The sequence below is a fragment of the Brassica oleracea genome, chromosome C3 (assembly GCF_000695525.1).
Source record: "Brassica oleracea var. oleracea cultivar TO1000 chromosome C3, BOL, whole genome shotgun sequence".
Lineage (NCBI taxonomy): Eukaryota > Viridiplantae > Streptophyta > Magnoliopsida > Brassicales > Brassicaceae > Brassica > Brassica oleracea.
Window position 1 is genome coordinate 3,214,352 of NC_027750.1, and position 22,586 is coordinate 3,236,937.

The following is a 22,586-nucleotide window of genomic DNA, read 5'->3' on the forward strand; positions in this document are numbered from 1 at the left end:
TATCAAATGTCCAGTTCAGACCTGGATTTTTCTTCTCTGGCTGTGTCATTATGGACAATCAAATAACTAGTATTCATATGAAGAAGTAAGCTTTCATATGATCTTATCTTAAACCCACATCTGAATATTCTATATACTTAGACGATCTCTAACTCAATCATATTTTTTTTTCTACAAAATAGAATAACTATATTATAGAAATGAAATTGCACCGATATATGGTTTTACAATATTTTCCTCTATTATAAAAGAAAATACAAAACAAATGTTTTTTTTACCAAGTGGAAAGTAGAGAGTGTAGACATGTTTACTCCAAACAAAATGGTAGGCCTGGACGTTCGGATCTTCGAGTCGGGTTTGGGCCGGTTCCTTTCGGGTCCGGATCTTTTCGGGTCCTAAATATTTAGATCCAATAGGTATTTAGAAATTTTCGGTTCGGGTTCGGGTCGGTTCTTCTCGGGTCCGGATCGGTTCGGGTCTATAATTAAAATACCCATAAAATATCCGTAATTTTTCGGGTCCATATCGGGTCCGGATCGGGTTCGGGTATTTAGGATCTGAAAAGGATATGATATACCCAATTCCATCAACTTTAGTTGAATATTTGTCATATATATCTAAAATTTAACAAAACAACTTAAATGAAACTATTAATAATTAAAATAAAACATTTTAAAACTCTAAATTTTACATTTTAAAGCTTTATATTACTTTAAAAATGTTAAAAATAATAACAAATGTTGTTAACAAAAGATATTTCAACTAAATTATAAAATAATATATATAAAATAGAACACAAAAACATCATAGTTTTAAGTCGGGTACAAATCTGTTCTTATCGGGTCGGGTCTATTTGAGTCGGTTCTTTTCGGGTCCGGATCTATTCGGGTCGGTTCCTTTTCGGTTCCTTTTCGGTTCCGGTTCTTTCGGGTAAAAAAAATTTAGACCCAAAAGGTACTTGTAAATTTTCGGTCCGGTTCCAGGTCAGGTATTTTTGGGTCGGTTCCGGTTCGGGTCTAGGTTAAAATGCCCAGGCCTACAAAATGGAATGAGACTTTAGATGCTATTAAAGAAAGTTCATAATTTGTTGGATTCATGATACATCAACTATTAGAAAACGGTATTGTCCTACACTTATGTGAAAACGAATTGAACATTCAGTAACTTGAGAGAGAAGGTGAAGGGGCAATGTAAAAACCAAATATAAAAAGGTAGCTGAAGTATCCTCACCTTTTTCCTAGTTCATATCTCAAAACCTAAATATGTACAAAACAAAAGTTCCTCTGTATCTTTCTATGTACATGAACAGATTAAAAAAAATAGAAACTTAGAAACCCATGTTGGGTTTTGTATAATCTTAAAGATGACCCCAAGTGCGTTTTCTGCATTTCAAAACTTCAAAAACATGGTTATGGATTCCATGACCTTGGATAAAACTTGCCTAGTGGGTCATGGAGACCAGAGTTCTGGCGACTCTGGTTGTTCATCCACGTTACATCCTCTGGCATCAAAGCTGCTACCGGGGTGCTACTGCTCAAATAATCAAGCGGGTTGTGAGTAGGATGAACCAAACTGCTGCCTACCTGAGTTGTGCCTCCCCCCATCAGCATTTCATAGTTACCACTCGAACTTTCTGGCTCAAAAGGAGAGCTGGAGCGGCGCAATTGACTGCACTGGGAGAAAACAGAGAACAAGCTTTGATCTGAACTCATTTCCCTATGAATGATCGTCTCAGCGTTAGTACTAGCACCCCTGAGAAGGTTCAGATCACTCTCGGTCGTCCCGGTATGATTGCTAACACCGTTTGTGTTTGTGCACATGCTCTTAAATTGCCAGTTCTGATTTAACAAAGGACCAGTGTTCAACAGGGGCTGCTGTGTGGTGACTCCCATCTGAGCGACACTGGTGTTCCAGTCAGGCCGCTGCATCAATAATCCACGTCCATCACAGTAAACGTTCTCTGAAACGCTCCCCTGGCCATAGATATCAACATGTCTGTGCTGGTCCTGAGACAGTCCCTGTGGTGCAGTCATCTGATGCTGGAACTGACCATGAAATTGACTCCTCTCCATCAGATTGCTGCTTCCTTCCTGCTGAAAACCAATGTTCATAATTTGTTTATGCTCCGGGACATTAAGAAGAGTGTGAAGCTGCTCAGTGGTGGTACGAGATGCCACACCTTGGCCTTTAAATAGAGACCGGAGCAGTTCATTTTGGTTGTTGTTAGGGAAAGAGCCAAAACTGTTGTTTGCTTTCGGCTGCAACATCTTCCTTCCATCAACTTCTTCAAGGTGTATGAAACCGTTTTTCTCTTCTTCACCACCACCTTCAGGATGATGTATAATTGACAATCCACCACTGGGGGTGTAAGCTTGGTGGCCAATGTAGGACTGCCTGATTCCGCCCACTGGCTGCCACACATCTCCACCAGAAAGAAACTGCAACTCTTCTCCATGGCTTGAAGCATTCTCCACCTCTGGTACACAGTTTTTGCCTACAGGAATTGTATCTTCGAGATATGAAGGGTGGGGGTCACTAGAAAATGAAGTTTGTGGGAGAGACTGGCTTTGTATTGAGCTGGAATAGTCATTTGCTTCAGCATCTTTTCGATTAAGGTGATGATACCTGCTGGGAGAAGAATATTGTTTTTCCTCTGTATCCGCTGGATTGCCATTGTCACAATCTGGTGACGAAACCTGTGAGGGATAGGTACCAACTTGCACGCAGCGACCTGAATCTGTGATTTGGTCAACGTCAGACGAAGAATCCTCTGAAAGGGAGTGATTCTTGGCGTTAACTTGACCAGAACTTCCAGAATCTTCATCGTCCGGTGCTAAATCACCACTCTGGTTTGGATTCAAACTTTCTGCAGAGTGCAGTTGTTTATCCTGTGCCCGAGAAAGGAGTTAATAACATGGGAATGCATATACAATATAATACATCTATACGGAGAAATCAAACCTCCATCAACGGATTGAGTTTGTCCTTTAATTCTCTTTCCACAGAGTTGATTACATCTCGTTTCTGTGACTGCAACTTTTTCCAGATTGCATATGCTGCAGGAAGATCTTTAACCAGTTGCAGCCTGCATGAAACATCTGAGGTTCAACAAAAAAAAAAGAAAACAGAACCAAAGGCATTATGAAGGAAGCTGCCTTGTTCAACAAGGAACACTGACCAGTGAGTGTTCAGTTTCTTCTGTTCTTCTTCCACAAACAATCCGTATGGTTGAACATCCAAATTGTCGATGTTGCCTAAGATTCGATTAAGTGCTCTCAACTGAATGCTTTTACCAGACTGCTTCATGCTTGCGACAATCTGATGCTGCTTCTTGCTTATCTGAATATATACAATGCAGTTAAATGCTTGATCAATAACCATATATGTTACATGAACGACAAATGCACATTCAGCCAAACAAAAGTATAACTAACCTTAAGGTAGGACATGTATTTAGCACCATCAGTTTGCTGAATGCTATGCTTCGGTAGCTTATCCTTTTTTCCAGCTTTCACTCCCACGTTTACAACATTCTCTGGAGCAATCAAGGGACTTTGAGATTTTTCTTTCTCTATAGCAGTACTCGTGGGCCTGTAATGGACTGGAAATTTTAGTATGCAGATTTGATATAAGGAAAGAATACTAACAGCAACAGCATATACATGTGAAAGAGTATGTTCAGCACCTTCTCTTAACCTCTCCACTCCTATCACTATTGCATGGTTTATCATCTGCATCCCGGGAACTAGACTCCGATGCAGCAGCTAGATCATGGCACCTACCATTTACATGTGCATTGCCTTCACTTGATCTCCTAAAAGAAACAATGTAAGCAACAGACAATCGGTGAATCAAATATACTAGGCTACACGATTTTCTAATGTATCTGCTTGTTTACATTACACTCTTAACAGATCTCCTTATATATATACAATTCTAAAGCACTGACCCCCACATCTTAACAGCATCCTTCTCTGGATCTTTGCAGCTTTCCCATTTCTCCTTCAACATCTGCAAAGAGTCTATAATACTACCAGAAACAACGAAAAGAGGAGTTACAATCATCACAAGTGCTCATATAATCTGAATAAAGAAAACTGCACATACTCATTATGGTACTTCTCTAGATCCGCGTAATATCTCCTTTTAGCAGCCCTCAGGCATTCCTCCTGAGAAACAATTTGATCTGGATGAGCTTTGACGGAGCAGACACTTGTTCCCCTGAAACAAAAACTTAAATTCAAGGTCACAGATTTCATTGCAGGGATCCACAAAAGTCCAGTCTCGTGTCACTAACCAATCAAGAAAAGGATTGCCAAAATGAAAATTCTCCCCATCAAGCAATTGCTCTACAACTTCCTCCACATCAATTCCCTCAGGGAGGAACTGCTTTAGATAATTTCTTTCGCCATCAGATAGACAACTCCGCCACACCTGGTGGAGATAAAAGGTGAAAAGTCTTAACATCTCAAAGGTGTAAGCATATATGCTACGCAAGTATTACCTCAGTAGAAAGCACCTCTGAGAGATTTTCCAGCTGGAAAGTTTCGTGAGGGACGGGGCATACTTGTGCCAGAAGACTCCGCCTAGGAGGAACATAGTTAACAAATTCTCGAAGATGCCTCAAACTCAGCCCAACTTGTTCCCTCTTAGATACAACTTTACTTCGGTTACCGTCCCATTCAAGACTGATGTGATGATCTCTCAAACGCAAACCACCATCTGGTGAACCAACTTTTTTCCTTTTGGCTCTGTAATGCTCCCTTGAACTGAAACCAATCACATTGGCACTGCTCATCCTCTTTCTCCTCTGATCAGCTGCCATTCTGACAAAGTCCACAAAGCGATTGCAAGGAATTGAACTTTACACACAGTTTAACAAGAGAGACCAAGATGAAGTAACAACATCTGATTCATTCATGAATCGAATTGAAACAAAAAAAGTACTGACCTTTACGGCTGAATATGAAGAGAGCGGTATTGATGATTGATTGGGTAGGTAAAAATTCAATCTCTTGGTCTATCTCTGACAAAACCCAGAAGGAGAAAGTGAAGATCAAGGCAATAAACCAAAGTCTAATGAATTGGAGAAGAGAGTGACGAGATTGAGGATAAACCTAGAAGCAAAGGGAGGAGGAGGAGTATACCTATACAGAGAGAGAGAGAGAGAGTGTCAATGGCCGCAGAGAAGAGAATGGAGCGAGAGATTTGTATGGGAGGAAGATAAGACGGAGAGGATTTTGGGTCTCCGTCAACACACCTTGCTTGCTGCGTTGCCACCATGGACCACTGGTTCGGTTTACACATAACCGAACCGAACCGAACAGATCTTTCCTTTATTGGAATAAAACTAGGCCTTTGGGAATATGGGCTTTATAAAGCCCAATAGGAACTATTATATTTTTTTTGTTTCGTCGTCCGCCAAAATTTTTATCTTTGGAGGGAAACTGAAAGGTTGCAACAGCTGGAAAAAGGACATAATTGTCCGAAAAAAAAAACAAAAACAAAATACACAAGGGCGAAAATATCTCCTTCTTGTCTCCACACGCCTTCGTCTGGTGACAGCTTCTCATCAGTCTCTCTCCAGTCCCTAATCTCCTGACAACAATTTACAGGTTCGTTAATTTTCATCGTTTCATCTCCAGATTATTGAATCCCGTCCTTGTCTTGTCTCGATCGTGTCTCGATCTACCCTAACGTGTCGGATTGTGATTCTCGTGGTTTCGTTTAGGGTTAAAATCAAATGGCTGGAAGAAGGAAGAGAGCGAAGAGTCCCGAGCCAAAGGAGCGTCGGTCGAGCTCACGTGTTCAGGAGCTGAGACAGAAGGAGCGTGACGAGAAGGAACAGTTAGCACGCGAGAGGGTTAAGTTCCTCAGCGATCAAAGCTCTGAGCTTTGTGACGACGCCAAGGAAGATGATGTTAGCCCCAACGAGGGAACTTTATCTACAATGCGGAATGGGGAGGATACAAATTTGGACTTTTACGCTAATGAAGAGGATCCTCACCTCAAAGTCAGGAGGAATCTGAGGTTCTTCAACACGCAGTATCTCCTCATGGTCCAGGTCTGTGCATTTTCCTCGCAATTGTTTCTGATGTGTTGTTGTTGTTGTTGTTGACTTGTGTTGGTTCATTGTTGTCTAAAGGCTAAGCTGAGCAGACCTGACTTAAAGGGGATCACTGAGGCAAGTATTGTTGGTTCAATTTGTTTATTTTCTTGCAATTATCTATTCTGTAACCTTCAATGTATGTTGTTTCCAGGTGATGAAAGCCAATGCGGTGTTGTACCCAAGAAAAATGATAGGTGACCTGCCAGGTTGGTTGGTGTTTATTCTTTTACAGCTTTGTTTCTTTTCCCACATTTCACTTTCTTGTTCAGGTGTTTGATGTGATCTCCTGATCACAACTTGCTTGTTGCAGGTATTGACGTTGGACACCGTTTCTTCTCAAGAGCCGAAATGGTTGCTGTAGGCTTCCATAGCCACTGGCTAAACGGCATCGATTATATGGGAGCAGTCGAATACCAAAGAGTACCCTTTTTCTAATATTTTTTTTTATCATATTTATAAGGTACATTGTAACCTCTCTTTTATTCATTGATTTTCGCTATTTTTCTTTCTCCTGCAGCACTATGCTAACTACCAGTTTCCGCTCGCTGTTTCTATCGTTATGTCGGGGCAGTATGAGGATGATCTAGACAATGCAGATGTGGTGACTTATACTGGTCAGGGAGGGCATAACTTAACTGGTGATAAACGTCAGTTTAAGGATCAAGAGTTAGTACGAGGGAATTTGGGCTTAAAGGTCTGCTTTCTCTCTAATATTCGAATGCAATCTATTTTTTTTATAATGTAAGATTTTATTTTTAACTTTCCTTACTTATGTATTACTTGCTTCCATTTCTCAGAATTGCTTTGAACATGAGGTGCCTGTCAGAGTGATTCGTGGTCACGATTGCAAAAGCAGCTATAGCAAACGAGTATACACTTATGATGGATTGTACACGGTACTTGTGCATACATATATCCCTTTATTATTTGTTCTTGAGTTCCTTTTTATCTGTAATGTTATTTTAAAGGTGACTCTGGTCCTATCTTCTTACCTTCTTCGTGTAGGTTGTAAAGTACTGGGCAGAGAAAGGCGTTTCAGGATTTACGGTGTACAAATATCAGTTGAAACGAAAGGAGGGACAACCAGAACTAACTACTAATCAGGTATGTCTGTCTTGTCTTATGATTGATGATAGCTAGCTGCTATTTTTTTTATAGGTCATTCTGTATTCTATTTACTTAGTGTGGGTTGTGATATTGTGTCGATAAGTTACCTCAAGTTTGCACAGTTCCTGCTTGTTACGAACAATAAACGTAGATCATTCAAAAGAACAGCTCACAAACTAAATAAATCCCTTCAAAACTTGTATTTGAATGATTTGGATTGTGAGATTTCTTCTGTTTCTTTGGCAATATTTATTATGTTCTAAATGCATACGATTTCTACAGATTGATCTATTTTTATGCACTTTACTTTTGTTTCTTGTGATTGCAGGTCAATTTTATGTACGGACGCATACCAAAGTCTACTTCCGAGATTCAGGGGTATCTATTTAGCTTTTATCCATGTAGTATTATTACACATTTAATTTCATTTTATCATTAAATAATGCCGATGGTTTTTGTGAAGCTTGGTGTGCGAGGACATCTCTAATGGGCTAGAATCTAAGCGCATTCCAGCCACTAATCGTGTGGATGAGACACCATTTTCATCATCAGGCAAGTCGAAGCAGATCTAGAAAGTAATAATTTTCATTATTATTTAATTACACGAGCTGAGTTATCCTCTTTTGGTGTCTCAGGGTTCACATATATCAATTCTTTGAAGATTGAGCCTAATGTCAAAATTCCAAAGAGCTCAACGGGGTGTAACTGCCGAGGCAACTGCACTGACCCAAAGAAATGTGCCTGTGCTAGGCTTAATGGTGGAAACTTTCCATATGTCGACCTTAATGATGGCAGGTGATATTCCTTGTTCAGTCGTTGTTCGTTAGTTTGTGTGACCTATTCGTAATGTATTGAACTAAAGTCTGAAATGAGAAGAGTAAATATTACGATTGTTACTTCAGTCTTATACTTCTTTTCCATGAGTATTGATTCTTGATTTTGTATCTTTCCTATTCAGATTGATTGAGCCTCGTGACGTTGTATTTGAATGTGGTCCAAACTGTGGGTGTGGGCCTGAATGTGTCAACAGAACCTCTCAGAAACGATTAAGATTTCATCTGGAGGTATGTTATGGATAACTAACTAAAGCTGGATTTTGTTTTGTTTTAGTAGAAAGAACCAAAGTTCATTTCGATTTCATTATATTGTCTGTTATTTTTTGACGTTTTTTGGAACCAAAGCTTATTTTATGTCTAGTAGAGTAGACAAATTACAATCTGAAGCCTGATTGCCTCCCTTTGGTTTATTTTGCTGTGGCTTTATTAAATAGGTCTTTCGTTCTCCAAAGAAGGGCTGGGCAGTTAGATCATGGGACTTCATACCAGCTGGATCACCAGTATGTGAGTACATAGGAGTCCTCCGTAGAACTGACGATGTGGATACTCTTACTGACAACGACTACATATTTGAGATTGACTGTCAACAGACAATGCAAGGTCTTGATGGAAGACAGGTAACATAGAGAAAATATTACTTTGCTTTGTGATCATTACTGAATCAATCATGTTTTAGTTTTGAGGAATATATTGTTTTATTCTTGCAAACAGAGAAGGCTAGGGGACGTAGCTGTACCAATGGATAACAAAGCCAGTGAAAGCAATGGAGATGAGAGTGCCCCCGAGTTCTGCATCGATGCCGGTTCAACAGGGAACTTTGCCAGGTTCATAAATCACAGCTGCGAACCAAACCTCTTTGTCCAGTGCGTCCTGAGCTCTCACCAGGATATCAAGCTTGCCCGTGTGGTTCTTTTCGCAGCTGACAACATTCCACCACTGCAGGTACTCAGAAACTCATCTACCTGGTGTGACTAAACTCAAACATGCTCTTTATATTAAGAAACTTGAAGCATTCTCTTTTCTCAACTGTAGGAGCTGACTTACGACTATGGATATACTCTTGATAGCGTTCATGGACCTGATGGGAAGGTGAAAAAGCTTACTTGCTACTGTGGAGCAGTTAATTGTAGAAAACGCCTCTACTAGCAAGGAGTAGAAGAATCTATATGGCTATTGGTAACATATTTTGTAGTATGAAACTTCATTAAGACTGAACATATTTTTTGGGGAGTACATGGCAAAACTATCTCCCAAGCGGATCCCCTTGACAATGTTGTTTTAGGGACTTAGGCATATTCGTCTGCAGCGTACATTAACTATTGCTGCCTTGTTGGGCATTGTTGCCCCTTCCTGAACCCTTTTATGTCAGTGGCATATAAACTTGTAAGGCCAACATTATCTATACTATTCAAGCAGGATCTTATTGTTCTTTTTACCTTAGTCTGCCCTTTCTTTACTAACATTGCATGTTTCCTTAAGGACAATCAAGTAATATTAATAACACATCTATATTGGTTCATTTTTTTCGGATCCAGCCCACTGTCCACTTCAGATCTCTTTTGGGTCGATTAAGAAATCAGATCCAATTCTCACATTTTTTTTCCTTTGGACCATTGAATCCAAGTTCAAATAATTTTTTTCAACCATTCTTAATTATTTTTTTTCTTTTCTTAATATAATTTAATCATTTATAAAAAAATTGATTTTTTTCATTGAAAAGTATAAATCTTTATTAAAAGTATATAATTATTTTTATTAAAAATATTAACCACATAATAAAATTAATTTATCAGAGTTATACCAACTTAATTCATTAAAGAAATATAATTTAATTTTTTAAACATAAATAGTCATTTAAAATGAAACACGATAAAGAAAGATAAAAAGTTTAAGTCTTTTATAAAATAAAACACAAATATATGAAATATGACATTTACTAAATATTTGTCAATTGAAAAAAAAAAGGAAAATAAAGCGCGGATCAAAATCTAGTATAAACTTATATCTACTGCTGGTTTAAGAACTTGGTATTTGTCTATTTCTTTTGTTAACCTAACTCCTGAGTTAGATTTGACTCTGCTCCTCCCATTTATCTGCTTCTGCCTCATCCAGATAACGGGCTAGATTGAGGCCCAGTTAACATAGTGGGCTTATTGGTAGGTTGGGCCCTTTTAACATAAAGTTCCACGCGTCCGCGTGCTTGCTGGTTCAATATGGAAATCATATGGCAGATGCAAGCTGCAGAATGATGTTGTTTTCTGGGATGATTTTGTTTGATATGATGATGTGTATGTTGGACCGTAACCTAACCTCCCTTGTAAGCTTTCTCTACGGATAAGGATCACTTATTATAAAGTAAGCAATGTGAATTATTAAAGAACAGTGAAAAAAGGACAACAGTTTCGGAAATAAAAAGATTAGCCTTGAGGGTTTTTAAAGGGTAACTCATTTCTTCTTAATCGTCACTCTAACTGGGGAGTTGACTGAGCACAGTTCGAGTTTGAGAGAATGGATCTTAACAAGTTTCTGTGTTGGGTTGTTTTGCTACTGGGAATCTTCTTCTCAAGGGTGGAATCAAGATACATGGTCTACAATACTTCACATACCATGGTCCAAGGTAAACTTAATGTCCATGTGGTTCCTCATTCCCACGATGACGTTGGTTGGCTCAAGACCGTTGACCAGTACTATGTCGGCTCTAACAACTCTATCCAGGTCAAACCCTTTGTGACTTTCTCTTATCTGATTATTACGGATCAGATTCTGTTGTACACTTACCTACTGTTTTGTTTCTTTTTTTTTTTTTGCTTGTAGGTTGCTTGTGTTCAGAATGTGCTGGATTCAATTGTTCCTGCACTGTTGGCTGATAAGAATCGCAGATTCATTTATGTTGAACAGGTAAATTTAGTTTCTTTTATTTTTGTTCCCTAATTGAAGTTGTTAGCTTTTATGAAATGAAGATTTAAGGCAGAACACTCACAAATTCACATTCTTTCAATATGAATGATGGCTAATTTGTTGTGATGAATGCAGGCGTTTTTTCAGCGATGGTGGAGAGAACAAAGTGAGGAAATCAAAACCATTGTGAAGGGACTTATACGCTCAGGCCAGCTAGAGCATATGTATGCGTCTCTTCACCCTTGCTCTTGTCCCTTGTAACTTGTAAGTTAACATTGCCTCTTTTTGTAGAAACGGTGGTATGTGTATGCATGATGAAGCAGCGCCACACTACATAGACATGATTGATCAGACGACTCTCGGGCATCGTTTCATCATCAGAGAGTTCAATGTGACTCCAAGAATCGGTTGGCAGATCGATCCTTTTGGACATTCTGCTGTGCAGGCTTACTTGCTAGGCGCTGAAGTAAGAGCTCCCTTCCTTTTAGTTTTATGTTTTGTGTATGGATCTTAGAGGTGTGAAGATGTTGTTTGTTTACTGATTTAAACACCAGGTTGGATTCGACTCAGTCTTTTTCGGTCGGATAGATTACCAAGATAGGGAGAAGCGTAAAGGGGACAAGAGTCTTGAAGTTGTCTGGCGAGGCTCCAAGAGTCTCGGTTCTTCTTCACAGATTTTTGCTGGTGCTTTCCCTAAGAACTACGAACCTCCACCTGGTGGATTTTACTATGAAATCACCGATGATTCCCCCGTTGTCCAAGTACTTTCCTCGCCAGTTGATTACTATTTTTCTTGTATTTAGTCTGTTCTTATGAATTATAATAAGTTTGGTTCTTAATCCATGAAGGATGATCCGGACCTGTTTGATTACAATGTTCAAGAGCGAGTGAATGCCTTTGTAGCTGCAGCTTTAGATCAGGTAGATTTGGAGAGAATGTTCCTTTCTTTATTGGTAGAGTGTTCTATTTACGTTTTTGTGACGTGTTTTTTGGTGTCTGCAGGCCAACATTACTCGAACGAATCACATCATGTTCACCATGGGAACGGATTTTAGGTACCAGTATGCACCCACCTGGTTTCGACAAATGGACAAGCTTCTTCACTATGTTAACCTCGTAAGTCATCTAATGAACTGTCTTAACTATAATGTTCCTCTTTATGGCCTGATTGGTAACCTTGCAAATGGCGGTTTAAGTTTTTTGCCAATTAACAAAAGTTGCGGAATGAAGATCCTTTTTTCGATGAGAAAAAAATACAAAGAAAATTTTTATTAAGTAGAAATGTAAGTTTTAGTAGATTATTTACAGCAAACGAGATATTTCTAACTCGTGGACTGTTAATTATTGCAGGATGGGCGTATCAATGCTCTTTACTCTACTCCTTCCATATACACAGATGCAAAACACGCGGCTAATGAGGCTTGGCCCTTGAAAACAGAGGACTATTTCCCGTGAGTTGGATCTTAAACTATCTAGCTCCTTGATACAGGTTTTGCTTAGAGACTGAATCAATCTTTACTTCCAGTTACGCAGACCGTATAAATGCTTACTGGACTGGATATTTTACAAGTAGGCCAGCGCTAAAGCGTTATGTCCGAGTGATGAGTGGCTACTACTTGGTATGTGTTCTTCCATGTTCCAAATAATACTTTGCTGAAGTTTTGTAATATTTATTCATGTGTGTGACTTTGGAGAGATTAGGCGGCAAGGCAGCTCGAGTTTTTCAAAGGGAGAAGTGAGAAGGGTCCTAATACAGATTCGTTAGCAGATGCCCTAGCTATTGCTCAGCATCATGACGCTGTTTCTGGTACATCGAAACAGCATGTGGCTAATGATTATGCCAAAAGACTAGCAATAGGCTATGTGGAGGTAGTGTGCCAAATCGCTCTGTGGATTGTGGTTCTCTAATGGCCTTGTTTGCACAAGTTAATAAGATCTGTTTCACCTTGCAGGCTGAGAGTGTGGTTGCTACTTCTCTTGCTCATTTGACTAAACTAGATCCTGCAACGTTCCAACAGGTAAAAATAATCTCCTTGCTAATACGTTTTTTTCTCAGAAGAATCTTATCAATATATTGTGAAGCAATCAGAGCTCATTAGCTCAGCTGGAAAGGACCTTGGCCGTCAGAGGTCTCGAGTGACCGCTGGGACGAAACTAATATTACAGTGGTTTCGGGTCTGGGGGATTACGGGCTTCGGCCCGAACCTCCTGATATTCAAAGAAATATACTTCCTCGGTTCCCAAAAGTAGGATTTTGTAGAGTTATTTTTTGTTTCAAAAATAGATTTTATAGAATTTTAAGGTAAATTACTAGTTAATGTTGATAAGTTATATACTTTTAAGAAACATTAAATGAAAATATTTGAATTGATTAAATACTATTGGTTGATAGTTATTGGAAAATGTATAGTGAAATAAACAATAAATTTAATTGTAAACGTGTGTTATATTCTTAATATACATGAATACTCTATAAAATCTTTCTTTCTGGAAAGGAGGGAGTATATATTGTGAAGACTTACATTAGATCTATTCTTCTTTCAGTGTTTGCTGCTGAACATAAGTTACTGCCCCTCGAGCGAAATCAACTTATCCGAGGGAAAAAGTTTGGTAAGCAGATATTGTTCCCATCAGTTTTCAGCTCATCTATTATAGCTATCTGTGCCTCCTTTTTGAACTTGCACTTCTTCTTTTTCTTCTTTGCAGACTGTATTGGCTTATAACCCACTTGGATGGAAGCGAGTGGACATTGTCCGGCTTCCTGTGAGTCAATCAAGTTCTTGTTCGTTTAAAATCACTTTATGTTTGAAACAACTATCTGACAGATCTTTGGTAGGTTGTGGACGGAGACATTGCGGTGCATGACTCTGAGGGACACGAAGTTGAGTCTCAGCTCGTTCCATTTACGGATGAATATGCGGCCTTAAGGAGCTATCACGTGGAGGCATACTTAGGTCATACACCTACACAGGTGCCGAAGTATTGGCTTGTTTTTTCGGTTTCTGTGCCTCCTCTTGGTTTCACTACTTACACTATCTCCACCGCTAAGAAAACAGGTACAATGGTGAAGACATATATCTATTTGGTTTAATGGAACAAGCTTTTGACCTTGATCATTATCACGTTTTGTTCCTAGGTGGATATTCTAGCAAATCATATGTCTCCAGATACCAAAACGGCGAACAATCAGCTGTTGACGTTGGACATGGGAATCTAAAGCTTAGTTTCTCCACTGATCAAGGGAAAGCAATCAATTATTTTAACAGCAGAACCTCGGTATGTCATTATTTGTTAAAACATTGTCTGTCAATGATCCTTACAGTTGCTGATAAATCTTCTTTTTCTTGTAAAGATGACAGAACCACTAAAACAGACGTTTAGCTACTACTCTTCATACAATGGAACAAAGGACAAAGAACCTCAGGTAAGCGGAGATCTTTTTTACTATTTTCTACACTTTCCTTTTGATCGCGTAAGTTCAGTACACTTACTCCATGTGTCCCTTGTCTTCTTGTCTGGTTTGCAACCACTAGAACTCAGGTGCGTATGTCTTCCGTCCAAATGGCACATTCCCAATCAAACCCGAAGGACAGGTTTGTACCCACTTCTAAAAGACATTTATCTTTGAAACGAATCATATAAAAGATATTCAATTTTAGCCACTGTCTCACGTTTCAGGTTCCTTTGACTGTTATACGTGGACCACTGGTGGATGAAGTTCATCAACAAATAAATCCGTGGATCTCTCAGGTACCTACGCTTCACTGTGTTCTATTTCCACACTAAATTGTCTCTCAGGTACCCAGCTTGGCTGACTTTATCAATGCCTGTAGGTCACTAGAGTTTATAAGGGCAAGGAGCATGTGGAAGTTGAATTTATTGTAAGCCTCACACATTAACTATTATCACTTTTCATGTCTTATAATCCATCATAAAGTCTTTGGCATCATCTGTGTACGTAGGTTGGTAACATACCGATTAAAGATGGAGTTGGCAAAGAAGTCGTGACTCAGATCTCAAGCTCCCTGAAAAGTGACAAGACTTTCTACACAGACTCAAGTGGCCGTGACTATATCAAAAGGGTATACGATGTCCATTTTTCTCCCCTAACACCTTTTTATCTCATCAGGTTAAGGAAATGTATTCTTCTCTTGTGCCCTTGAATAAACTAAAACATTGTATTGCAGATCCGTGATTATCGATCAGACTGGAAGCTAGAAGTCAACCAACCTGTTGCTGGAAACTACTACCCGGTATGGAGATCACTGACACTGATCCAGTAGCTCTTACAATTCTCTGCAAATGATCAGTTGAATATAAATTATATTTCCTTCTCAGATAAATCATGGAATATACCTGCAAGATAGTCAGAAGGAGTTCTCAGTGATGGTGGACAGAGCGATTGGAGGGTCCAGCATTGTGGACGGACAAGTTGAGCTTATGCTTCATAGGTATTGAACATAGTCAATATCAAAAAAAATTCATTACCGTTCTCTCCATGGGTCTAATCAGACTATATCACCTCAAATCACAGGAGACTGCTCCTTGATGACTCCAGAGGTGTAGCGGAGTCTCTAAACGAGACAACGTGTGTTAAAGACAAGTGTACTGGACTAACTGTAAGGACATACACTAATAAAAAAATTATGCACTTTAAGAACACTCTCTTTCTACTGGTCTAAGTTGCAGATTCTGAATATTATTACAGATCCAAGGAAAATATTACTACAGAATCGATCCATCTGGAGAAGGTGCAAAATGGCGAAGAACTTTCGGACAAGAGATCTACTCCCCACTCCTCTTGGCCTTTGCTCATCAGGTGAAAGCAAGAGTAAAGTGAATAACCAGTGTGTTACTATATAGCTGTCTAATGCATTTATAAAACGTATGATTAAAATGTTTTAGGATGATGGAAAGCCAATGAGTTTTGGTGCAGCATCATTCTCCGGGATGGATTCATCCTACAGTTTACCAGACAATGTCGCACTTCTTACTCTTCAGGTGCCTCTTTTGTAGACTCAAAAGTGATAAATCTTTTTGGATGAACTGAGTAGATAACGTTTTATTCACAATTTTCAGGAACTGGATGATGGGAACGTGCTCCTGCGTCTAGCTCATCTTTACGAGGTATTAATAAATTAATATCAAGTTCTCTCTGTGGGTTTGGTAGAAGAATGATACATCTGAGGTTTGTGGAATCAGGTGGGAGAGGACAAAGATCTTTCAGGAGTGGCAACCGTGGAGCTGAAGAAGCTTTTCCCCGGGAAAAAGGTAACAAGCATGTTTAAAAAGATGGTGTTGTTTTGAGGTGGAAAATAATTGAAAAAACGTGTGTTACAGATAGCGAAAGTGACTGAGATGAGCCTGTCAGCAAATCAAGAAAGAAGTGTAATGGAGAAGAAGAGGTTGGTGTGGAAAGTAGAGGGTGAAGGATCTAATGGAGAAATGAAGAATGTGAAGAGAGGAAGAGAAATAGATCCAAGAAAGCTAGTGATGGAGCTTTACCCTATGGAGATTAGGACAGTGTTGATCCGCTTGGAGCGACCACCTTCCCACTCTCATGTATACAGATTCGATGCTTGAGGAGTCAAGCAAAGCTTAATAAGTGAGTTTTAAGAATAAGAGTCTCCTTCCTCATGTATTTCTACTTTAGACGTTTAGTAACTTTAATAAAAAGTGAGTTGCGTTCACATAACTTACCATTATGCTATCAACAAAGAATACATCGATTTTTTATTCATAAGAAGAAAGTGTTGCTTGCAAAACAAGAAAGAAATAGAGAAGCTACTACGTTCTTCGCTTGGCGGTGGCGGTTGAAGAGGAGGAAGTGTTGCCTTCAAAGAGCTGATCAATGAGATCCTCAATATCCTCAGGCTGGTATTTAACATACTTCTCTGTCTGACGACCAGGATCCAAGTACTGTCCAAACCTAGCCATGAAGGCTCTGTAGGCAGGTATCATCACCGCGGTTATAGAAACCCTCAGCTCACTCTGCAGCTGCTCGTCGTTAACCACCCAAGTGGTCTGCGTCTTGTGTATCTCGTCGAATGTCGCATTAAAGCTCTTGAACCTTTCTTTAAGATTAGGCTTGACTATCTTGTTGTTGTGCATAAGCCCCTCGTGCCCTAAGAATCCAAGCAGCTTCCCCCACGTCTCTCTCTGGTAGTTCTTGTGATAAGTCCTCAGCTCGGACGACCTCTTCCTGCACCATGTGTCTCCCATCACCTCGTATATCTCCGCAGAGCCTTTGATCTTCTGCACTATGTATCTCCCGTTGTTCATCATGAAGATGCAGCTCAGTGGTATGTCCTTGTACAGCTTCGACTTCGCCTCCATGTTCCCGTCCAACAGGTCCATGATCCTCATCAGCTGGTTCGCGAAGGCCCTCTCCGTAGACTCCTCCTCCTCCATCTTGGAGTGAGACTTGAACACTTGCTCCAGCGTGTCTTTGTATTCGCACGAGTACTTGAGGTAGTTCATGGTGTACCTGGTCAGGGGATGCACCGCGCCCCCTGGCACAGGGGTCTTGCTAGAATCTGATTTGATAGAGTTCTCGAGATCAGAGAATATGTTGATAGCTGTCTCTCCTAAGCGGGAGCGAGCGCTGGTCACCTCGCTCCTCAGCTCGCTGCGGAGCTCTTCAGTGAAGAGCTCCTCAATGGCTGGGAAGCCGTCTCTAAGAGTCTCGTAGATGTCAAGGATCTTGAAGAGCTTCTCGGTGGACCGTTTGGTCATGGCCACGGCCTCAGCGAAACCCAAGAACTGGATGGCTAACCCATGCGTGACGATGTTGAACAAGCTCCCCTCGTCCCCTGGGAAGATCTTCTCCGCGAGTTTGAGCTCCCCAGGGAAGAAGAGGGAGGAGCTGTCTTTAACAGTCTTGTTCCAGATAGGTATCTCTCTCTCCAGCTCTCCCCAGCTCATCTTCTGCACCTCGTCTATGCTCACTTTCTCAAACTCGCAGTCCTGTTTCAACGTACGCATCAAGATATTCCTTCTCCCGACCAAGTAAGCCTCTTTGCATTCGCATCCGTACCCTGCTCCTTTCATCTTCTCAACTATCTTCCTCAGCAAGACAACCATCTCTTCAGAGTAGCCAGGGTATTCAATCTTCTCATCGTCGCCTTCAGGAACGTTGTTTACATTGTCCTGATCTTGGGAGTCGTTGTGGTGATCTTGTTGATCCTCCGTGACCACCGCAGGCTCCTTGATCACAGACTCTTCTAGAAGGACACGGAACTCGTCTTCCAAGAAGGCCATCGCACGCTGCTGGATCGATCCAGCGTGGTTGATCAACGACTCGTGATGGTCCAAACAAGATTTGGTGTTGAGCAACAGCTCCATAAGCTTTGAGACACGATCAACAGCTTCGAGAAGCGAAGAGACCTCCTCTGGATCTTGATACCACGTCGTTTTAGGGTCGACGGTGTCGTGTTTGGAGAGTTTGTCCTCGAAGAGATCCAAGAACTTGCCAACGAACTGTGGGATCTGAAAATAATTACCATCCTCTCCTTTCTCCTCCTCGGTGTTGTTGTCTTTGTGTTCCTCTTTGTGAAGGGAGAGGCTCGTGAGAAGCTGGTCGAGCTCTTCGGATAAGGACTCTATGGTTTGAGGAATCTCTGGTGGTGCTTCTTCCTGTCCTAATGGTGAGTTAACCTTTTCGGCATTGTCTCCTGGATCGACGTGATCTGTCTCAGCATTACTAACATCGACATTCTCTTTTTTATCAACATCGACATCATCTGAAACGGTGTCTCCTTTCTCCTCTTCTTTAGATTTGTCATTATTATGATCATCATCATGATGAAGATTAGGGTCCTTGTCGTTCTTCTCCATAGCTTATTAGTATTATTATTTACGTAAAGCTTAAAAATTGTTAAGAAAAGAGAGACTCATGTGTTGTGTTTTCGTTTAGACATTAGGCTTTGTGGTTTGTGTGGTTAGAGAGGCGATGAAGATGGTCGCAATGGATGAATCGAAGAAGTAGGGGAGCCTTGACTTTTTCTTTCATCTCAACACCAATACCGTGTGTTCTATTTTTAACCGGCAAATATAAAGAAAAATACCTCGTAATTATTTAACTTTTGTTTAAAATTGTATATAGATTAGCCGATATATTAACGATTTAAATGGAAGGTATATATATATGAACAATGATTTGATAAAAAAAAAAGAGGATAACGTGGGATATGGTGCGCACGCATGTTCCTCACACAACTCTATTTATATACGTGCATGCATAAACCATTTTCATTTCTTTATAAAAAAAAAAAGAAATATCAGTCAAATAAGAGGATAGCTTGTGGAGGAGAAAGAAAAGGCTCATTAGAAACCCAAATAATAATTAGGCCTAGTAAACTTCGATGTTAAATGGTCCTTAATCAAGTCTGCCCTGACTTGCTTGCTTCAATAAAATAACCAGTAGGGGGAACAAGTAGGCGGTGTTGTGTCTCATATTTTCACACGTAAAAATAAATGCGATTAAGCACACTTTTACAAAAGAAAGAAATTCACTTTTTTTCTTTCAAAAAAAAGAAAGGAAGAAATTAACATTTAGATCAGGCTAGAGTACTGTATATTGTAAATTATTAATTGAATAGGCGGACGTGGGGTGGCTCACAACTGTCAAAAGAGATCTAACTTTTACTGTGTTAGATTTAATGGTTTGATTGAAGATCGTTGGAATGTAAAACTGAAGGGAATAAATGATCAAATGGTAACAAGTGAAAGGAACCTTTTGCATATGGAGTAAACACCAAACTTGTACGTTTCTCTCTTCCTTCCATCTCTTCTTTTTTTTCTAATTTTTTGAATATGTATATGACATTTTCTTGTAACTTTATAAGTCAATAAACATCCCTCAGATGCACCTTCCTTTTCTCTTACTCATGTAATCATCTTTCTTCTTATTATGAACTAACGAAATGTTCAGACAGAGAAGCCATTTCTACCTTTTTGTGTTTTTTGTTTTTAACACTCAAACCATTTATATTACAAAATTATATAATATATATATGTGTAGTGTGTACCCATGGGAATCTATACATATATATAGAACCCTCTCCTACTGTCATTTAGCCTCACAAACAAAAGGCTACACGAATCTTCTTTCTCTCTCCCTCTCTCCCTCCCTTGTTTCCTCTTTTTAGATGTAATGATGCATACATGCTTGTAAAGAATTTTAAAATTTTAATCAATATTTGAAGAAACAGTTTATAAGAATAAGAAGAAGAGACAAGATATGGAGGTGGAGAAGAGGATAATGGTCAATGGAAGCATGAAACTACCAGTTGGATACAGATTTCACCCAACGGAGCAGGAGCTTATCCTTCATTACTTGCTCCCAAAGGCCTTTTCTTCTCCTTTGCCTTCCTCCATCATCCCTGTCTTTGACGTCTTCTTCTCTCATCCTCTCACTTTCCCAGGTCTCTATCTCTCTGTATTCCTTCTGTTTTAGAATATGTATCATGTTATTCTTTAAATATTCAAATGGGATGATAGAAGGGTTGTAACTTTACATCAGATTATGTTTTCCTTTTTATCATATTATAGTGTTTGGGTTTTTCATTTTTCAGGGGATCAAGAGGAGAGGCAGAGGTACTTCTTCAGCAAGAAGAGACAAGAAGTCTCAAGTAATGACCATAGAATCAAGATTTCATCTGGTAACGGTTATTGGAAACCTATTAGGAAAGAAAGAGGAGTCATTGCTTGTGGTAGAACAGTTGGGATTAGAAGAACACTTGTTTTCTATGGAACAAACAGCTCTTCTTCTAGTTCCAACAAAATCAGATGGTGCATGACAGAGTATTGCCTTGCTGGGTTTTCATCAACTAAGGTAATGCTAGACCATAATAAGAAATAAGACTCTGGACTTTGGACTAATGGGTTTGATTTGGTATTGTAAAACAGGTGTTTGGAGGATGGGCGGTTTACAAAGTGTATAAGAGGAAAGAACCAAAAGGAAGAAGACAGAGGAAATCAAGAGTGAGAGATGCTGAAGAAGAAGAATTTACTATTGGGTCCAATCATGAATTTGGTCCTCCACCGCCATCTCCTCCTACCTCAGCTGATGAGTCAGGGAGCATTATTTAAACGTTACTCCTTAGCCCTAACCTACTCCACTTACGTTTCTGTCACGTCTTGATTCATTTGTTTGAGAAACAAGTAAAAGGAGGCTAGAGAGGGGTCAATTTTTATCAGAAAGTGTTGTGTGAGTGGAGATTTGTTGAACAAACCACATATATGTCAAACTTGTTAACTTTTACTTGAAGTTGTTTTAACAATATCAGAGTTAAAAGTGACATTAGCCGTGTAAGAGGAAGTAAAGTTGAATTGAAAGAAAAAAAGATGTATTCTTGGATGAGAACCTGATTCCCTTTCTTTTCATATAGACTAAGAATATATATAGACTTGTTTTATAATATCAATATGTACGGAAAATTGATTTACTCATATAAGATGGAGATGCATTTTGCATTTAGTTATAAGTTATAACAAGTTGATGCACATACAGATATCTTACGTGTTAAAATAAAATAAAAATATAGATTGGAGACTTCCAAATAAAGATGTGTTAGATAGCACAGAGAGACAAAAGAAATAGTTGAAATTGAAATTAAAAATAAATGGGATAACCGAAGAAGCCATCGCATGTGGTGTCGACAATTTTTAAATAACCAAAAATATTTTATATATATATTTATTGTCATTGACACAATTTTTAAAATGTTTAAGAACCAATTTCTTGGACATGATTGTTTTAATTAGTAATCTGTGTGTGATTTGTATAATTGTATACCATAAAAACAATGCGAGTATTATATAAGAGCTTTATACTTGATTGAATGAATTTCATGATTCGTTAGAGAAAATATGTACCCAAAACTTTCTCAACTATCTATATATAACAATGAAAGAAAACTTTTTCTTACAAAAAGAAACAATGAAAGAAAACTAAATTAACATGTAGTACCATGTATTCATGTGTGCCAACAAAAAGGCTCGATCGATGAGAAAAGACAAAATATTGAACTTGGTTTATACAAGAACAGAGTAGGGACATAACATAGGTGTATGTATGTGAACATTATAAATTTATAATGATTGAAAATACAACAAATCTTGAATCAGTTTTATAATATACATTTCTAACAGTTGTAAAATAATTATTAGAAAATGGTGTAGAAGGTCAACGACAAGTTACATGTGCACTGTGCACCATCTTCCAATGTACAATCCACAAAAAGACAACATCGATTAAGGTAATCTAGGTTTCTCCTCTTTCCCACACAAATACACATATTCATGTCCTCTAATGCTTTTAATCGAAGCAATCCTTGGTTTTCAAATGTAATCAAAGAAAAAAAAAATGTAATAAAGTTACCTTGCCTGCACTAAATAAAAGAAATAAGCAATGAAATGATGAGGAGGTACTAAGTGAATGTGAACAAGTCTGTATTGTGTGTGAGAAGAGGTAACTAGGTGCCAATGAGCTTTTAGAATATGCTTGACAGAGAAAGCAATTTTACTTTTTCAGCACACAAAAGGTAAATTAGATGTGGGATTGCTTCATTTTCAAGCAAACGTTTATTACTTTGACCAAGACTTAACTACACCCTAATTATAGATATCCAAAG

General features: G+C 39.1%; 5 protein-coding genes across 6 annotated transcripts; 3 read left to right on the plus strand and 2 right to left on the minus strand.

Moving 5' to 3' along the window:
* Positions 1–1,221: 1,221 nt before the first annotated feature.
* LOC106335522 lies at positions 1,222–5,292 on the minus strand. 2 transcript variants are annotated; one of them, XM_013774063.1, is made up of 11 exons: positions 5,148–5,292; positions 4,952–5,026; positions 4,505–4,826; positions 4,298–4,434; positions 4,108–4,221; positions 3,950–4,030; positions 3,686–3,814; positions 3,435–3,591; positions 3,179–3,339; positions 2,962–3,085; positions 1,222–2,888 (listed from the first exon to the last, which is right to left on the minus strand). In XM_013774063.1, the coding sequence occupies exons 3-11, from the start codon at positions 4,823–4,825 to the stop codon at positions 1,410–1,412; spliced, it is 2,703 nt and encodes a 900-aa protein (XP_013629517.1). In that variant the 5' UTR covers position 4,826; positions 4,952–5,026; positions 5,148–5,292; the 3' UTR covers positions 1,222–1,409. The 2 variants fall into 2 exon arrangements, with proteins under 2 accessions (XP_013629517.1, XP_013629518.1); XM_013774064.1 differs by having other exon boundaries at positions 4,952–5,020; positions 5,148–5,272.
* A 155-nt stretch (positions 5,293–5,447) lies between these two features.
* LOC106328177 (histone-lysine N-methyltransferase, H3 lysine-9 specific SUVH4) lies at positions 5,448–9,451 on the plus strand. Its single transcript, XM_013766561.1, has 15 exons — positions 5,448–5,615; positions 5,732–6,064; positions 6,146–6,184; positions 6,261–6,315; positions 6,420–6,529; positions 6,627–6,803; positions 6,907–7,005; positions 7,115–7,213; positions 7,545–7,594; positions 7,680–7,768; positions 7,852–8,011; positions 8,175–8,280; positions 8,487–8,669; positions 8,764–8,994; positions 9,085–9,451. The coding sequence occupies exons 2-15, from the start codon at positions 5,744–5,746 to the stop codon at positions 9,196–9,198; spliced, it is 1,833 nt and encodes a 610-aa protein (XP_013622015.1). The 5' UTR covers positions 5,448–5,615; positions 5,732–5,743; the 3' UTR covers positions 9,199–9,451.
* A 1,043-nt stretch (positions 9,452–10,494) lies between these two features.
* LOC106334650 (alpha-mannosidase) lies at positions 10,495–16,646 on the plus strand. Its single transcript, XM_013772968.1, has 28 exons — positions 10,495–10,767; positions 10,867–10,950; positions 11,086–11,174; positions 11,242–11,416; positions 11,505–11,711; positions 11,799–11,870; positions 11,953–12,066; positions 12,301–12,401; positions 12,476–12,569; positions 12,652–12,819; positions 12,903–12,968; positions 13,495–13,560; positions 13,657–13,713; positions 13,787–14,006; positions 14,087–14,226; positions 14,303–14,374; positions 14,484–14,543; positions 14,629–14,700; positions 14,784–14,831; positions 14,913–15,032; positions 15,138–15,203; positions 15,289–15,401; positions 15,485–15,569; positions 15,659–15,769; positions 15,856–15,951; positions 16,030–16,077; positions 16,153–16,221; positions 16,291–16,646. The coding sequence occupies exons 1-28, from the start codon at positions 10,561–10,563 to the stop codon at positions 16,531–16,533; spliced, it is 3,063 nt and encodes a 1,020-aa protein (XP_013628422.1). The 5' UTR covers positions 10,495–10,560; the 3' UTR covers positions 16,534–16,646.
* LOC106334652 (exocyst complex component EXO70B1) lies at positions 16,623–18,974 on the minus strand. Its single transcript, XM_013772969.1, has one exon. It carries the CDS (start codon positions 18,784–18,786, stop codon positions 16,738–16,740), a length of 2,049 nt encoding a protein of 682 aa, XP_013628423.1. The 5' UTR covers positions 18,787–18,974; the 3' UTR covers positions 16,623–16,737.
* Positions 18,975–20,016: 1,042 nt separating this feature from the next.
* On the plus strand, positions 20,017–21,305 carry LOC106334654 (NAC domain-containing protein 41-like). The gene is made up of 3 exons (XM_013772971.1): positions 20,017–20,375; positions 20,526–20,785; positions 20,860–21,305. The coding sequence occupies exons 1-3, from the start codon at positions 20,192–20,194 to the stop codon at positions 21,040–21,042; spliced, it is 627 nt and encodes a 208-aa protein (XP_013628425.1). The 5' UTR covers positions 20,017–20,191; the 3' UTR covers positions 21,043–21,305.
* The last annotated feature ends 1,281 nt before the right edge of the window (positions 21,306–22,586 follow it).

What these genes read in the sequence shown, in the direction of transcription:
- LOC106334650 (XM_013772968.1), top strand. Translation starts at nt 10,561, where the DNA reads ATGGATCTTAACAAGTTTCTGTGTTGGGTTGTTTTGCTACTGGGAATC. An exon ending in ATTTTAACAGCAGAACCTCG is followed by an intron (nt 14,227 to 14,302) that starts GTATGTCATTAT and finishes TTTCTTGTAAAG; the next exon opens with ATGACAGAACCACTAAAACA. An exon ending in TTGCTGGAAACTACTACCCG is followed by an intron (nt 15,204 to 15,288) that starts GTATGGAGATCA and finishes TTTCCTTCTCAG; the next exon opens with ATAAATCATGGAATATACCT.
- LOC106334654 (XM_013772971.1), top strand. Translation starts at nt 20,192, where the DNA reads ATGGAGGTGGAGAAGAGGATAATGGTCAATGGAAGCATGAAACTACCA. An exon ending in TCATCCTCTCACTTTCCCAG is followed by an intron (nt 20,376 to 20,525) that starts GTCTCTATCTCT and finishes TTCATTTTTCAG; the next exon opens with GGGATCAAGAGGAGAGGCAG. An exon ending in CTGGGTTTTCATCAACTAAG is followed by an intron (nt 20,786 to 20,859) that starts GTAATGCTAGAC and finishes ATTGTAAAACAG; the next exon opens with GTGTTTGGAGGATGGGCGGT.
- LOC106328177 (XM_013766561.1), top strand. Translation starts at nt 5,744, where the DNA reads ATGGCTGGAAGAAGGAAGAGAGCGAAGAGTCCCGAGCCAAAGGAGCGT. An exon ending in AGTATCTCCTCATGGTCCAG is followed by an intron (nt 6,065 to 6,145) that starts GTCTGTGCATTT and finishes TGTTGTCTAAAG; the next exon opens with GCTAAGCTGAGCAGACCTGA. An exon ending in GAGCAGTCGAATACCAAAGA is followed by an intron (nt 6,530 to 6,626) that starts GTACCCTTTTTC and finishes TTTCTCCTGCAG; the next exon opens with CACTATGCTAACTACCAGTT.
- LOC106335522 (XM_013774063.1), bottom strand. Translation starts at nt 4,825, where the DNA reads ATGGCAGCTGATCAGAGGAGAAAGAGGATGAGCAGTGCCAATGTGATT. An exon ending in AGTGGAGAGGTTAAGAGAAG is followed by an intron (nt 3,592 to 3,685) that starts GTGCTGAACATA and finishes AGTCCATTACAG; the next exon opens with GCCCACGAGTACTGCTATAG. An exon ending in AAGAAACTGAACACTCACTG is followed by an intron (nt 3,086 to 3,178) that starts GTCAGTGTTCCT and finishes TGTTTCATGCAG; the next exon opens with GCTGCAACTGGTTAAAGATC.
- LOC106334652 (XM_013772969.1), bottom strand. Translation starts at nt 18,786, where the DNA reads ATGGAGAAGAACGACAAGGACCCTAATCTTCATCATGATGATGATCAT.